This window comes from Amaranthus tricolor, chromosome 15 (assembly GCF_026212465.1).
Source record: "Amaranthus tricolor cultivar Red isolate AtriRed21 chromosome 15, ASM2621246v1, whole genome shotgun sequence".
Lineage (NCBI taxonomy): Eukaryota > Viridiplantae > Streptophyta > Magnoliopsida > Caryophyllales > Amaranthaceae > Amaranthus > Amaranthus tricolor.
The window spans coordinates 2,018,657-2,033,833 of NC_080061.1; the positions used below are offsets into that span (position 1 = coordinate 2,018,657).

Here is a 15,177-nt window from a genome sequence, read left to right on the forward strand (position 1 = left end):
TATAAAAATATTTTTTTAATTAGTTCTAGCCTTCATATTTTTTCCATTAACTTTCTTTAAATAATTTTTTAATGTTTTTGATTCCCACTTTTTATTATTCAATAAAATATTCTATTTTTCTTAATTCCCGTAAACATTTGTTGTTGAACCTTTTTTATAGGAAATTCATTGAACAACAGAAAAGAGTATTTTTTGGCACGTTTTTTGTGATACAATGACAACATATAATACTCCCTTATCCCAAATTAATTACTACATATTTTTTTGTTGTCTCAAATTATTGTTTTATTTCTTTATTAGACTCTTTTTATTGTATCTAACTAATCAAACAAAAATAACCCAATTAGAGTAATTGTTTGTAAAATTAAAATGGTAGAGTATGATTGTTTTCTATAATTGTCATTTAGCATTTATTTACAATTCCTAGTTTTCATAAAAGAGAACGCAATGAGATAGTGGAGACAAATATTGAAATAAATGGTACTTTGAAAAATAAAAGGCGAGAAATAAACTCAAATTCTTCTAAGAGAAATTAGTACATAATGCGGCTTTAATTGAAAAGATCTGATTCTCAATGGTTGCTATAATTAATTACACATTAACCATTTTTTATAGAGATTGTCTTAATAAAACGACTTAAAATATAAACTTAATTTTTCACTATTTATATAAATTGAATTATTTAAGTTATATATAAATGGCATCTCATCCTGTGATAGCCGCCTATAACAATTTGTGATTATTATGTATTTAAAGCTCGATAATACAGGGGACAAATAAATTAAATTTACGTCCCAACAAATTAAAAAATTAGGTGAACTACCTTTTAATGACACATTAGTACAATTTGTTCAACTTCCTCCTACCCAATTATATCTCCCTTTACACTTCTACAAATAATCTCCATCCCTTCCTCCATTTTCCATATTCCTCAAGCCACCAAACAAACAGAAAAAAAACCCCTAAAATTAACCGCAAAATTAACAATGGCTAGCAGCACCAGCGAATCCACCCTACAAGTCCTGAACACCAAACAATCCACACCAGAATCCGCCATCAAAGACGAGCGAGCCGGTGCGGAAATCGTATACGGCCACGAAGAATGCCAGAAACGTTCCCTTGAACTACTAACAGAACTAGGGTTTCCTAAAGGGGTTCTGCCATTAAAGGATCTGGTAGAGTGTGGAAGGGTTAAAGAAACTGGGTTTGTTTGGATGAAGCAGAAATCCCCATCGGAACATTATTTTGAAGGGAGTAAGACTCTTGTAAGTTATAGTACTGAAGTTACTTCTTATGTTGAAAAAGGAAGGATGAAGAAGATGACTGGGGTTAAGAGTAAACAGTTATTAATGTGGATTACTATTGTTGAAATGAGTGTGGATGATCCATGTTCTGGAAAGATCCATTTTAAGAGTGTTGTGGGGATTGGAAAGTCTTTTCCTATTACTGCTTTTATGAACGAAGAGGAAAAGGTCAAGTATTTGGAAGACAAGAAATCTCAAGATAAGATATAGAAAATCAAATTTTATATATTACTCGCTCAATACTTTTGAATTTGCTAATTTTATATTTATAATAAGTATTTTATTTAGGACAATATAGCAAATTCAAGAGAAAAAAATTAAGTATAAAGCATATAAAATGATTTGAGGGTCAAATATTAAAGTTTCAGAATATATTATATAGTATATACCTATTATCATCGTATCTATGTTGTATTTTGATTGTTCCTTATATATTTATATTGTACTTCTCTTATGTGACTATGACATTTCTCAATTTTCTAATATTCTTCCCATTTAAAATAATTCATTTTAAGGTAAGAAAAATTTAGTTAATATTTTTGACACATATTTAGAATATAAAATATATTCATGTTAATATATACTTTTTTATTATGTATTTTCTATGTATTTAGAGATATTAAAATTTAAAATTTACATTGAAAACTGTGCAAAAAATAAATAGAAAACAGAAGGAAATAGAGGGAATATTATATTAGCTCTTTTAGTTTGTTTTTCTAGAGTTTATATGAGCGAAATACACTGGATAAGAAAAAGATGACGATGAGCTTGGTTTTTTAGAGATCAAGATCGAGGGTCTTGAATTAAATATATGTTAATAGGAGTATAAAAAAAATCGTCCAATAATTGAAGCAAGCAATTAATTAATGAGTAATCTTTGTTTATCCAACTTTATTATAATATATGCTAGATGATACTTGTGCGATATACTGACTTTATTAATTTTTCTGATAAATTTATATAAATACAAAAATTAAAAATTTATTGTTTTTTTCTCAAAATATCCCATATTCATTTGATAAATAATATTACAAAGATTTTATAAATAATTGAAAAAAAAATATATGATCTTTTAATACATTAAATGATGTGATCTAAAAACTAAAAAATCAATCATTATGAATAATATTATAGTTATAATAAAAAAGTAAAAAAGTCAAATATTAACATCATCATTAAGTTTTAGAGGGAAAAATTTTTATTGATTAAGTGACACAAACAATTTTTAAAAATGATGATATCATTTATGTTTTGTTTTAGTAATAGTTACATAGATAAATAGATTTGAATTTTGCTAGTAAACTTCTTTAGAATACGTTTACTAATAATAATATATATTACCTAATATAACATAAAACTTAAAATCTATCACTAAATCATGCTTCAAACGTATATTATAATATTAATTCTATCTTTTATTTTATTTGAGCCAATATACTAATTATTCATTATTAGGCCGGTTGACTGTGATACACGGACACGGCACTGAACAGGCGTGTCGTGTGTCGGACACGTGTCGGACATGGACACGCGAAAATCCGTGTCCGACACGCCAAATGAAGTGTCCAATAATAATATTTTTCCGGACACGCGGACACGGCAAGGACACGCAAGGGACACGGCAAGAGTCACGGACACGTTTTTTTTTTAAAAAAAAAAAATTAAAATTCCAAGTGTCCAAACCTATTAATTCTCTCCCAAACAAAACTAAATCAAGTTAATTCCAATTCCCATAGCAAGCCTATTAATTTTTCTCAACTTCCTAAACTAAACATCTGTAAGACTAACGACAGGGGACTTGAAGAGACCGACGACAACCACCATCCACGCCAACCGCCGACTTCCCACCACAGCCATTAATTTGAGGTATATATGTATTACAATATTCAATGTATTATTTTTTACATTAAAAACTCACTTGATTTTCTATGATAGATCACAAGGATGATGCTAACAACAGATCACAAGGATACGCCATTTTTGACAAACATCTGTATTAATTTTGACTTTTGAACTTGATTGAGATTTTTGGTTGTACGTTGAAGTATTTTTTTTGGATATTTTACTTTTTCTGTAAGACTTATGGGATTTTTAAAACTTGTTTAACCTATATTTGCTTGACAAAACAATTTTATCCTCTTGTAGGTTTGACATTACCAAACCAAAAAAATGTAGCTTAGTAAAATTATTTTATTATATGAACACCATTTTGGGAATTAAGTTTTAAGTCAAAATGAAAAAACTGTTCCAGCTAACTTTTTTGGTTGACTTTTGGCATATTGACCCACTTTTTCTCTAATAAACAGTTAACAGTCAATACTCAAATTTACCAAACATCTCCACAAACAAATGACTTTTTCAGTTAATTTAAAAGCCAATAAAAACAACCGACATTTCTAGCTGATAAAACAAGCCAATTAAAAAAGCCAATCGTTAATAGCCAAACAGGGAATTACCAAAATCTTAAAAAATTCTAAAACGGCACTAGTGCCAACCATTTAGTTGTCCGTCGTTAAGCCTTATCATACACACCAAACTAAATTAAATGAAGAATGATCCGTTACGAGCCAACTTGATTGCAATCTTAAAATATCTATTATAGTATTTATAAGTTGTAAAATATCTGAGCCCAAAATGTCTAAAATTTTCTTAGCAAAAATATAACAATTATACTAGGAAGCTCTCTGTGATCCACAAATTCATAAGGAATCCATTTTCAAAATAATTGTATTTTAATATTTAAAGTTTAGCATATAAAATAATAATTAAATTAAATATTTAAATAATAATATTTTAAATACAAAAGTAAATTTTTAATTATTTTAAATGATTTATTTAGTTTAGTTTATGATTATCTTACATCGAGACGATGTTAAATGAGAATTTGTGATAAAAATATATGAGCTTCCAATGACTAGATTTTTCATTCTATGATTCCATTCAATATAATCGGAAATTTGGTAAATTTTGATTTTTTTGCCAAAATTTTAAATTTATCATCATTTTAAAATAAAAATATTGATAACAATAAACAACTAAAGTTCATTTAAAAAAAAAAACTACTGAAGTTACTATAATTATGAGTAATTATAAGTTATCCCATGTCAAAATTTAAGTGGCTTTGATTTATATTTCTATAAAGTTCGCTGTAGCAAGTAAAAACCTTACAAATATGTTCTCAAGTCTTTTGCAAAAAGTCTTTCTTTATTTTTTTTAAGAAAATAAGGGTTATATATAAGAAACAATGTTGTATTTTTTCTTTATGTAATTGAACATTATTTTTATTTTGAAAAAATTAAAATTTAATTATACTTTATTAGTTTACTATTTATTCTTTCTTGGGAAGTTAAATAATTATATAAAATATTATTTAGTTTTCAATTTCTAATTTAGATATATTCTCTTAAAATGTTAAAAATATTGATAAGAAAGAAAATATGTTATTTTTATATATAGTTCGAAAAAATTTATTTAATTTAATATTATTTTTACTCTGGAAACATAAGCATTTAATTATACTTTATTATTTTATTATTTATTATTTCTTGGGAAGTTCAAAATCATCATATAAAACATTAATTGTTTTTCAATTTCTAAATTAGATTTTCTTTAAAATTTCAAATTATTAATGATAAAGAAAATTTATTAATTTTTATGTACAATCCTAAGGACCGTAAATATCTATTATTTTTTTAATTATGTAATAACAGTACAAACTAATGATGCGAATCTAATAAATTATTACAAACTGTTAGAAATTAGAATTATTACAAATTAACAATTAATAATTCTCTGCATGGGAAGTGAAAAAAATTTTATATGAATAAAATAATATCAAGATACTTTGAATTTTGTCCTACATAACCAGAATGACAATAATTATATCTTTAATTAAAAGCGTGATCAAGGAAAAGATTCGAATATTTATTTTAGTAATTGGTCAATTTTGACAATGTGATCAAGTAAGATTATTTTAGTAATTGATTCCCAAATGATGTATGAATATTTATACTATAAACGAAGCTTCACCGGCCAATCAAATTATCTCACTTCCTCTTATTATTTTATATTATATCAACATAGTTACAGTGTCACTTCAATTAAATTTTATCTTAGTCGCAAAAAATATCATTTTAATTAAGCATAATTTTAAATTTAATTTTCATTTATCCTTTTATTTTCTCGGCCGGTCAATAAACCAACTCAACTAAAAGCTTAAGTTTATAGTTGAGGCATTGATATATGTTATATACTGATTTAACACGTCCTCTCACGCAAAAGCCTTTTAGGCTAGAAGTGTGGATGCAGGATAAAACGGCTCCTATAGATAACGCTAAATGCTCCACTTTAAATGAGGGGTGGTTGAGATTCGAATCAGTGACCATATTTATACCATGTCAAAGAACCAGCTCAATCAAAAATTCAAGTTGATGGTTGAGGTCTGGAATATGTTATATGCTGTAAGTTTGTAACACGACCTAACTTGTAATCCAAGAAAAAAAAAATCTGACTTCTCTTGCCTATTTAAGTCAATCTTCTTCAACGATTTATCCTTCACACCAACACAAAACTCTCTTCATTCCTTAAATCTCTAATTCATTAATCATCTAAGTGTATAGTAGAACATAACAATAATGTCTTTCAAAGCTGTTTCATTCAAACTTCCTAACGATGAAGAAATCACTCTTCACAACAAGAAAAACCTATTAGCCCTAAACACAAGAGTTCCTTCCTTCAAAAAACCATCCCCTCCTGAAGATCCTTTGGAAGCCATAGCTAGTATGCGTCACGAATTTGGCGAACATGGCGGAATTAACATGTCCATCGAAGCTTCCGCTACCTTCATGGTAATGATACACAAAGAAAACAAATTTTTGTTTAAATCCCGTATCATAAAAATAATGAATTGTAGAATGACATATAATGTTTAATCGGTAATCCTTCAAATATCATATGATTTTGAGAAATAGTAAATTCCATCAAATGTGTATGCATTGTTCGTGGGTTTACAAGCCCAAACCCATGGGACATGTCCACGTGAGTGAGCCTGTTAGGTGATTGATCATCACTTTATTTATAATCATTTTAACTCTTCGTATAAATGCATGAAATATTTTTATTTTTTAATTATAAATAAATCTAATTGAAATTATATTGCAATATACATTTATGATAGATTATATTTTTAGATTAATCATGAAAAATATTTTTTTTTCCTTGCATTTTTTAACATGAAAATTTTATATTTAGAATACGTGTCATTAATTAAGATTAACTATTTTAGAATATAAATAATAGATAAATTAATCAACTAGTCTCTTTAGAGACATATCTTAAGCCCAACCCATTAAATATTAATGTCTACTTACCGTATTCTTAATGCCTATTTACATTATCCTTAATGCTTGTTTACCGTATTTTTAATGCCTACTTTCAAAATGTCCACTTACATCATTTTTAATGTCTACTTATAATATTTTAAAAAATATAAAATGGGCAAGTCTAATTAAAAATCTCAAAGAGACCGTCTCTCACAAGAATTTGTATTAATTATTAGACAAAGAGTTCTAATTATTTGGAAAACTAGCTAATTAAAACATCACAACTAACTAATAAAAATTATCGCACATGATTTAATTAGGAAACAACTAATTCTAACATTTTTATTTCTATTTAATTTTATTTTTCAATTAGGTAATGGAGCCTGAAACAATGCAACGTATGTTCACAGGGGAACTAGGACACGAAAAAGATTTTTACATTTATAGTCGTCACTATAATCCTACCGTCCTTAGCCTTGGCCGCCTTATGGCAGCCATGGAAGGGACGGAGACAGCCTACTGTACTGCCAGCGGTATGTCTGCTATTTCCTGTGTACTGCTCCAGTTGGTCGGAGCTGGTGGTCACGTAGTAGCGTCGCATACCCTTTACGGTGGAACTCACGCTTTGTTAGCTGAGTTCCTGCCGCGTACTAGTGGGATTAGTACGACATTTGTGGATATTAGTGATCATGCAGCTGTTAAAGCTGCGATTGTGGAGGGAAAGACGAAGGTGCTTTATTTTGAGTCCGTATCGAATCCGACACTTACGGTGGCTGATATACCGGAGCTATGCCGGATTGCGCATGATTATGGGGTGCTTGCGGTGGTGGATAATACTTTTGCGCCTATGGTTTTGTCCCCGGCTAAACATGGAGCTGATGTTGTGTTGCATAGTGTGTCTAAGTACATAAGTGGTGCTGCTGATATCATTGCAGGTAACGTTGAGTTTTATTTGTAGACAAATGATTAATTATACGGGTTAGACTTAGTATATTTTAGATTATTTTTAAGAAAATGGTAATAAATTAAGATTATTTTTAAGAAAATGGTAATAAATGAAGAGAGGGAATGAATTATGTGGATGGAATAAAAAAAAATTAAAATGTATCAATGAGATTAAAAGAAAATGGTAGGCTATTATTTAAAAATAGAAATGATGTAAATTAAGTAGGACGGATTGATCAAAATGGTAAATACTGCCAATTCAATGGGACGGAGGGACTATAAATTAAAGTTTTGGTTAACTTATTTTTTAACGTAATGTTTAAAGTCCAACACCATTACAGGTCAAATGTTTAAATCTTATCAAATTCTCATTTTAAGGGAAAATTTAGCTTTAGGTAAGAGAAGAGTATGTGTTGCATACTTATTCATACTTTGACATAGCATGTATATAAAAATTAAAATTAAATTATGGTTAAGATAATTACATGTACTTCAGAAACGAAATTAACCTAATTAAACATCCGAATGGAGACTTCTTAATCATATATTTTTTTCTATGACTCTAAGCATACAAGTGCACGCACATGGCACACAGGTTTATTGCATTAGTTTAAGTGTTTAACTAACAAATAACAATGTTCTACTCCTACTATTCTTGTGTATGCAGGCGCTATTTGTGGGTCAGCTGACCTACTAAATTCCATGATGGACTTACACCAAGGATCACTAATGCTACTAGGCCCAACAATGAATGCAAAAGTGGCCTTTGAACTTTCAGAAAGAATCCCTCATTTAGGGCTAAGAATGAAAGAACATTGTAAAAGGGCCTTAGAATTCGCCAAAAGAATAAAAAATTTGGGCCTAAAAGTCATCTATCCTGGGCTTGAAGAACACCCCCAACATAATCTCTTAAAGTCCATTGGAAACCCACAATATGGGTTTGGTGGGATCCTCTGTGTGGATATGGAGACTGAAGAACGGGCCAATAAACTCATGTACCAACTCCAAAACTGTACCCAATTTGGGTTCATGGCTGTTAGTTTGGGCTACTATGAAACCCTAATGTCATGTTCTAGTAGTAGTACAAGTAGTGAAATGAATGAACAAGAAAAGGCTTTAGCTGGGATTTCACCGGGCCTTATTAGGATGTCTATTGGGTATAGTGGTACACTTGAACAAAAATGGGCCCAATTTGAGAAGGCCTTGGCTACATTGGAGGATGCTGAATTTCATGTTCTTGACTATTGATTATGGAAACTTGGCAATTTCTTTCCCTAAATTCTCATTTGGGACGGTCTTATTGTGAAATATTTCTTATACATGGGTCAAATAATTCAACTAATAAAATTTTTAGCATATGAACTTTTTTTTTGAAGTTGTCTCAGCAAGTCAACAAAGAGATAATATCTCATAATAGTAGTTCATTTCCTTCCTTTTGTTTTGCTTGATTTGGAATTATTTCATCATTATTGTGATATAAATTTGTTTTTGTGTATGAATAAATGTATTTATTTGTGGTTATAATATTAATGTTATTGTTGCGTTTGCATATGTTAATATTTGGCTTGTTTATTCTTAATAGCAAGAGCTAAGCATTAAATTAAAAGACATATTTGACAATTGATTGTTAATTTATTAGGGGATTGCGTGTTTGATTTCTACGGTTCTTTTTTTCTATTTTATAAAATTTGCTTTAATTATAGTGCCTATGCAAATATACAAAAGCAAAAGAATATATTTTATGAAAAAAATAGTAAATGTGTTTCATGAAATAATGAAATTTAAAAAGTATGAATCAACAAAAAAATTAAAATAACATTTTTTTTGACTACAAAAATTAAAATAACATAAAACCGAGGGAGTATGCTATTAATGTTGCTCATATAACAAAACAAGATCGTGTATAACGTGTACATAATGAGATGCGGTAATTCACTAATTTGTGTCATTTGACATTGACATATAAGGCCCAACTGGATAGTTGTTGGCCGAACATACATCGAATTGAAAGGTGAGAAATGGCACGAGATATACGAGCTTGTTTATAATTTTTGTTATATTAAATTTTTATTCAAATAAACATGTTAAGTTGAGTCATATATCTTATAATTTACTTATTTGCTTTCTCATTTATTAAAGAGACTATTTATTACTCTTTTTAATTTAGAGTTATTTTATTTATTTTTTCACGTCTGTTAATGTACTAATTCAATACATAATATCTCTAATTGTGTATAATTAAAATAATAAAAAGTTGATATTAATAACTTTCATATTGAGATGCATTAAATAAGATCTCATTTGACTATATTTGAACTTATAGATTAAATATTAAATATAAACTAAAATAAGATGTGAATAGTATTCAAAAAGCAAATAAAACATTAATTCTGAATTTAAGATAGTATAAATTTATAATAATTACAATTCAAAATAATAATAATAAAAACTCATGTAGAGCATAAGCATGAAACATTTAATATTTAATCTGTTAAAAGCTTGCATATATAAGAGTTAAATTCAATTATTTAATGAGCCATGGCCCGGTGCACAGCACTATGACCTAAAAAAACAATGCACTATACCCAAGCACGCTTGAAGTTTGATTAGACGTTGGTAAATCATGCGAACTCAATTCTAGTCGGTAATAATGAAACTATGGTATGATTTGGCACATACAATCTATAAGTGATCATTGACAAGATTTACAAGTACTTTGCTAATGATCCAAGTACATATTCGGCTTTCCAGAACAAAAGATAGAAAATACTTCTGAAAACTTCTTAGTATGATAAATAATGTAAATAATTTTTCTATTTATTTTGTCATTGAAATTCGAGAGTTAGAACAATGACACACTTTACTTTTGTTAATCGATAGTCGTATATGATAAAAGTAACATTGTGAAAAAGAAATCTTACTTTTAATAACAAACTAAAAATGACAAGAAAAATGTAATTCCAATTTGTATTTTATTTCTCTTTCCAAACTTTTAATACTCTCTTTTGATCACAAATGACACAATTGTCATTTAATTCTTTAAGCTATCATTTATTTTAGCAATTACCTATGATAATTTTTTTATCAAATTGATATATAAATATATACCAACAAAAAAAAAATATAAAAAAGTTTAGACTTAGTGTAATCCCAAACTAATAAACTTATTAAACGGGCCACCAACTGACAAAAACTACTCACAGACAACCCTATTAAACTTGCTAAAGAACGATAAATAATTAACCATCATATATATATATATATATACTATTTTATGTATCAGCATAACATTGTTGTCTTATAAACCTAATTTATTAAGAGCTAAGTGTAAACAATCTTTTTTAAATAAGGAAACAACTTATTTATTATTATAAAATTAAGGTTGTATGCATCACCTTCCTCAAAATTCCACTTAAATAGATGTAACTTGTCATTGAGATAATGACATGATATAAAAAGTTGTCTAGCTTCTTCCCTATATTGAGTACCTTTTCCTATTTAGAATATACGTTTTATAAAAATTGTTATAATTAATTGAATTTTTTATGCTAGAGTTTTTCATATAGATTATCGCAATTTTTAATGGAACAAAGGAAGTAGTAAGTATTTATATTTTACAAATCTATACTAGTATTTTTCAGCTTAATTTACTAAAATTTGTACAATAATACTTCCTATTCGCCCTCTTTTTGAATTTGATTTATTATTTATGTCTATCGTTAGATCTAGCAAACTCAAAAGAAGAGATGTATCTTACTTATGCTCTGTTTCTTCTAGGATTAACCACCACAGTCAAGGGATTTGCCATTTCACATGACAATTTCATAATTTCAGCAAGACTTACAGGGTTCTGATCAGACTGTGCCCACACAAATTCATGCAACAGAGTACCCACCCAATAACTAACTGTAGTCAACCCGAGTACCTTTCCAGGACATGACCTTCTACCCGACCCGAAAGGTGCTAAACGAAGGTCCGAGCCCAACACTGAGAAATGATCTGTGTCAATATCAAATCTTTCAGGGTAAAATCTTAGTGGGTCAACCCATATTTGAGGGTCCCGGGTAATAGCCCACATGTTAACCATGGCAGTAGTTCCTGCTGGGATGTGATACCCATCAAGGGTTGTATCAGTGATTGATAAACGGGCCCATGATAGAAGTGGGCCCGGTGGGTGTAATCTCAGTACTTCTTTGATTACTGATTGTAGGTAATTCAATGATGGGATATCTGATTCCATCAACGGTCTTGATTTGCCAACTACTTTGTCTAGCTCATCTTGGACCTTTGATTGAACTTCAGGGTGAAGAACCATTCTTGCTAATATCCACTCTATTAAAACTGCTACTGTATCTGTTCCTCTGAATATCATCTCCTGCAGTATATATCCACCAAAAATTTTCATTTACCACCTAAATATAGGAATCATATTGAAAATTTCAATTTTTTTTTATTTATGGGTATAAGTTGTCGTATTTTTTTCCTCCTCGGATCCTGACATAGTTTTCAATAAGCAGAATATACTGTATACGGTGATAATGATTTCCACTAGTTGACATATTTTTAATAGCTACTCTTGTGAGAGATCGTCTCTCAAGAAGACGATATCAAAATAAAAAGCCCACATTTTTATCTTCTCTTTAATTTATATGCTATTTAGCCCAAATATCTAATGCGTTTTTCGAAGAGATCATCTCACAAAATATATGAAATAATAAAAAAAAAGATTAAGAGATGATACGCATGATCTTCATTTTATAGGGGATCAAGTGAGTATTAGCACAAAATAATACAAAATAAGAAAGACAAAAAAGTAACAATAAAAATTAATGATTATAAAGTGTGTTAGTGCTAGTAAAAGAGTTCCTTTAAAAATAAGATTAGTTGTACCATTTTGTGATTAACTATTGGCTAATGCTAATGTTAACGTCATTATAAACACAAACAAAATAGTAGCTATACAAAAATGATACTGTTAAAGACTTTTGTTTGGTAACCAATCTTATTCTAGTATTAATAACTTGGGTGATTTGTTGTCCCCTTTTTTGGTGTAAACAATAAAATAATAATACACAAACTTCAGGGGGTTTTAATACTTTTTATTTATTTGTAAGCTGACAACCTACCTTCCAAATGAATTAGCATAATCACTATCCAAAGATCATATTAATGCTCATCCCAAGGTTATTTTCTCTTGACAATCTTCTTTTTTACTAATTTTTTACTTAATATTATATTATAACTAATCATAATTTCAAAATATTTAGTTGAGACTTATTTGAATTGAAAGGTAAGAGAACGTCGATCTATGAATAAGAAGTTCATTTTCTACATATAGAAAAATAAGTTTATTAGTTATTTTGCGTTTGAAAATATGTATAATATTTTTGTGTGAAAATTTGGATTCCTTTATATCATAGAATCATTTTAAAGTTAGGAAAAAAACCAACAAATGCTTTGAATTAGTTGATTGTTAAGAAAAATAAAAATGATGATATATATTTTTTAATACTATAAAATTAGTATAACATATATATTTTGATTTGTAATTCGATGAAATATTCGAAATTTAATATTGTGTTATTGAGTTATATTTGATGCTTATATATATTTCAAAAATAAAAAATATTTTTGATTAAAACTGATTTATATTTTTTAAAGAAAATCGCCTAAAAGACATTCGTTAGCAAGATTCTTTGATTTATTTGAATCATCAAAATCTATTTTCAACCGACCCATTTCAAGATTAAGATTATATTGTCAGTCATCACAACTCATGTGAGAAACTATTTTTCGGTGAGACGATCTCAAAACAAAAAATCTTTATATTAAAAATAATATTAATTGATTATTCAACCCATATATATAAATTGTGTCACGTGGTACCGTCTCACTAAAGAATTTGTGATATAAAAGACGCTTACCCAAAGAACAGCCACCATATCAGCGTTCGACAGTTTATCAGGTCCATTTAACGACAGTAAAACATCAACAAAATCCTGACCTATCTCTTGAACATGATCTTTGGTTCGATGTTCGGATATAATCCGGGTAACAAACCGATTAACCCGAGGTACAAGCCCAGAACATCGCTCCCGGATCCTCTGAACATCAAATAAACCAAGCCAAGGAAGGTGATCACTCCAATTAAGCTTTCCTAACAAATCATACCCTTCTTGTACGAGTTGGCTTAGTTCAGCAGCCTCGCTATCTAGCGAGGCTGCTGCCACATCCAACTCGTACCGTTTTCCGAACACAGATTCCATTATATTAATAAGGGATGCTAATTTCAGCATTTCCCGTACACAAAATTTTTCATTAATTTTTGAATCTATTATTTTCTTTATTTGAAAAGCTATATTTTTTCTTTGTTTTTCTGAAAAATTAATTTGTTTTGGACTAAACATATGGTTAGCTGCAATTCTTCTTAACGTTCTCCAATACACGCCATAAGGAGCAAACCCCATCGCACGGTTAAACATCAGACTGTAAGCTGATTCCTTAATCGGACGGTCAGCAAACACTGAGTTACAGAGGATTTCTTTTGCTACATCAGGATTGCATGTGATCACGACACGTGTATCACCTAAGCTGAAAGCCATGAGTCTTCTAGCTTTAAGAAGGTCAGCCATGGAAGTCAGCTTGTGATGGGCTAAGCCCAATATTAACTTCATACTTCCAATTAGAGGGTACCCTTTTGGCCCATGTGGTAAACGGGCTGTTCTTGGGCTGATTTTGTGACGGTATTTGCCCCAAGCTGGGCCACCCGGTTGGGCCCAGTAGAGCAAAACCAGGACTATCCAAGAGAAGGAGAAGAGTAAAAAAAGGAGAAGGATTATTTGTGGAGATAAGGTAGTGCATTTGGAAGCCATAGCTAATATCCATAAGCTCTCATTTTGAGTTTCCATTGATGTTGGAAATAGGGGAGATGGGTTGGTATTTTTTTGTTTGATAGTTTCTATTTATGGTTTAGTGTAGAGGTGGAAGGTGGGTATATATAGAAGAAGTCACTAAGAAATTGGAAAATATATATTTACTTCTACTAGTAGTGTTATATATTTTTTGTGGTCTTAATAATAATTTTATAAAAGTCACTTGCATTTCATACTTGTGTATTTAATAATTTTAATCAAATTTTATATTTAAGGTTGAAAAGTAAGTAGGTAAACTTTACCCCTTGCTTTATTTGTGAAGTAAATAAATAAATGTTTGTGATTTGTGAGTTTACACAATATTATATGAATACACAATATTGTTAAACAAAAGAGTAGGCCTTTTTATAAAATGAAACTAAAATTAAGAGAGTAATTTCATAATATTTCCAAAATATTGTAGGGATGTATTGGATTCATTTTAAAATTGTACATCTTGATTCATATCAAAAACTTTTCACAAATTTTTTAATTTTTTGACTAAATATTTGTGATGAAAATAAAAATAAGTTCAAAAGTCAAAGTATTGTTTAGATGTTGAAGGGAAAATAATTATATTTAGTAATAACAAACTTAGTTACAAAAGTATTTTAAAATGCAATTTTGCAAATAGAATAGGTCGTATTGGTAAAAGTAATTTAATTTACAAAAACTAATTCCACTAATTGAGGAAAT

At 29.1% G+C, this 15,177-nt stretch overlaps 3 protein-coding genes across 3 annotated transcripts; 2 read left to right on the forward strand and 1 right to left on the reverse strand.

Moving 5' to 3' along the window:
- Positions 1 to 744: 744 nt before the first annotated feature.
- On the forward strand, positions 745 to 1,787 carry LOC130800814 (uncharacterized). The gene has a single exon (XM_057664498.1). The coding sequence runs from the start codon at positions 987 to 989 to the stop codon at positions 1,512 to 1,514; it is 528 nt and encodes a 175-aa protein (XP_057520481.1). The 5' UTR covers positions 745 to 986; the 3' UTR covers positions 1,515 to 1,787.
- A 3,803-nt stretch (positions 1,788 to 5,590) lies between these two features.
- On the forward strand, positions 5,591 to 9,091 carry LOC130800815 (methionine gamma-lyase-like). Its single transcript, XM_057664499.1, has 3 exons — positions 5,591 to 6,151; positions 6,999 to 7,560; positions 8,238 to 9,091. Exons 1-3 carry the CDS (start codon positions 5,939 to 5,941, stop codon positions 8,816 to 8,818), a joined length of 1,356 nt encoding a protein of 451 aa, XP_057520482.1. The 5' UTR covers positions 5,591 to 5,938; the 3' UTR covers positions 8,819 to 9,091.
- A 1,628-nt stretch (positions 9,092 to 10,719) lies between these two features.
- LOC130800816 (cytochrome P450 78A3-like) lies at positions 10,720 to 14,553 on the reverse strand. Its single transcript, XM_057664501.1, has 2 exons — positions 13,495 to 14,553; positions 10,720 to 11,945 (listed from the first exon to the last, which is right to left on the reverse strand). Exons 1-2 carry the CDS (start codon positions 14,476 to 14,478, stop codon positions 11,328 to 11,330), a joined length of 1,602 nt encoding a protein of 533 aa, XP_057520484.1. The 5' UTR covers positions 14,479 to 14,553; the 3' UTR covers positions 10,720 to 11,327.
- Between the last annotated feature and the right edge of the window lie 624 nt (positions 14,554 to 15,177).

Coding starts and splice junctions, on each gene's coding strand:
- LOC130800814 (XM_057664498.1), top strand. CDS start 987: ATGGCTAGCAGCACCAGCGAATCCACCCTACAAGTCCTGAACACCAAA.
- LOC130800815 (XM_057664499.1), top strand. CDS start 5,939: ATGTCTTTCAAAGCTGTTTCATTCAAACTTCCTAACGATGAAGAAATC. Junction 6,152..6,998: donor AAGCTTCCGCTACCTTCATG/GTAATGATACAC, acceptor TTTTTCAATTAG/GTAATGGAGCCTGAAACAAT. Junction 7,561..8,237: donor TGCTGCTGATATCATTGCAG/GTAACGTTGAGT, acceptor TTGTGTATGCAG/GCGCTATTTGTGGGTCAGCT.
- LOC130800816 (XM_057664501.1), bottom strand. CDS start 14,478: ATGGAAACTCAAAATGAGAGCTTATGGATATTAGCTATGGCTTCCAAA. Junction 11,946..13,494: donor ATATGGTGGCTGTTCTTTGG/GTAAGCGTCTTT, acceptor TATATACTGCAG/GAGATGATATTCAGAGGAAC.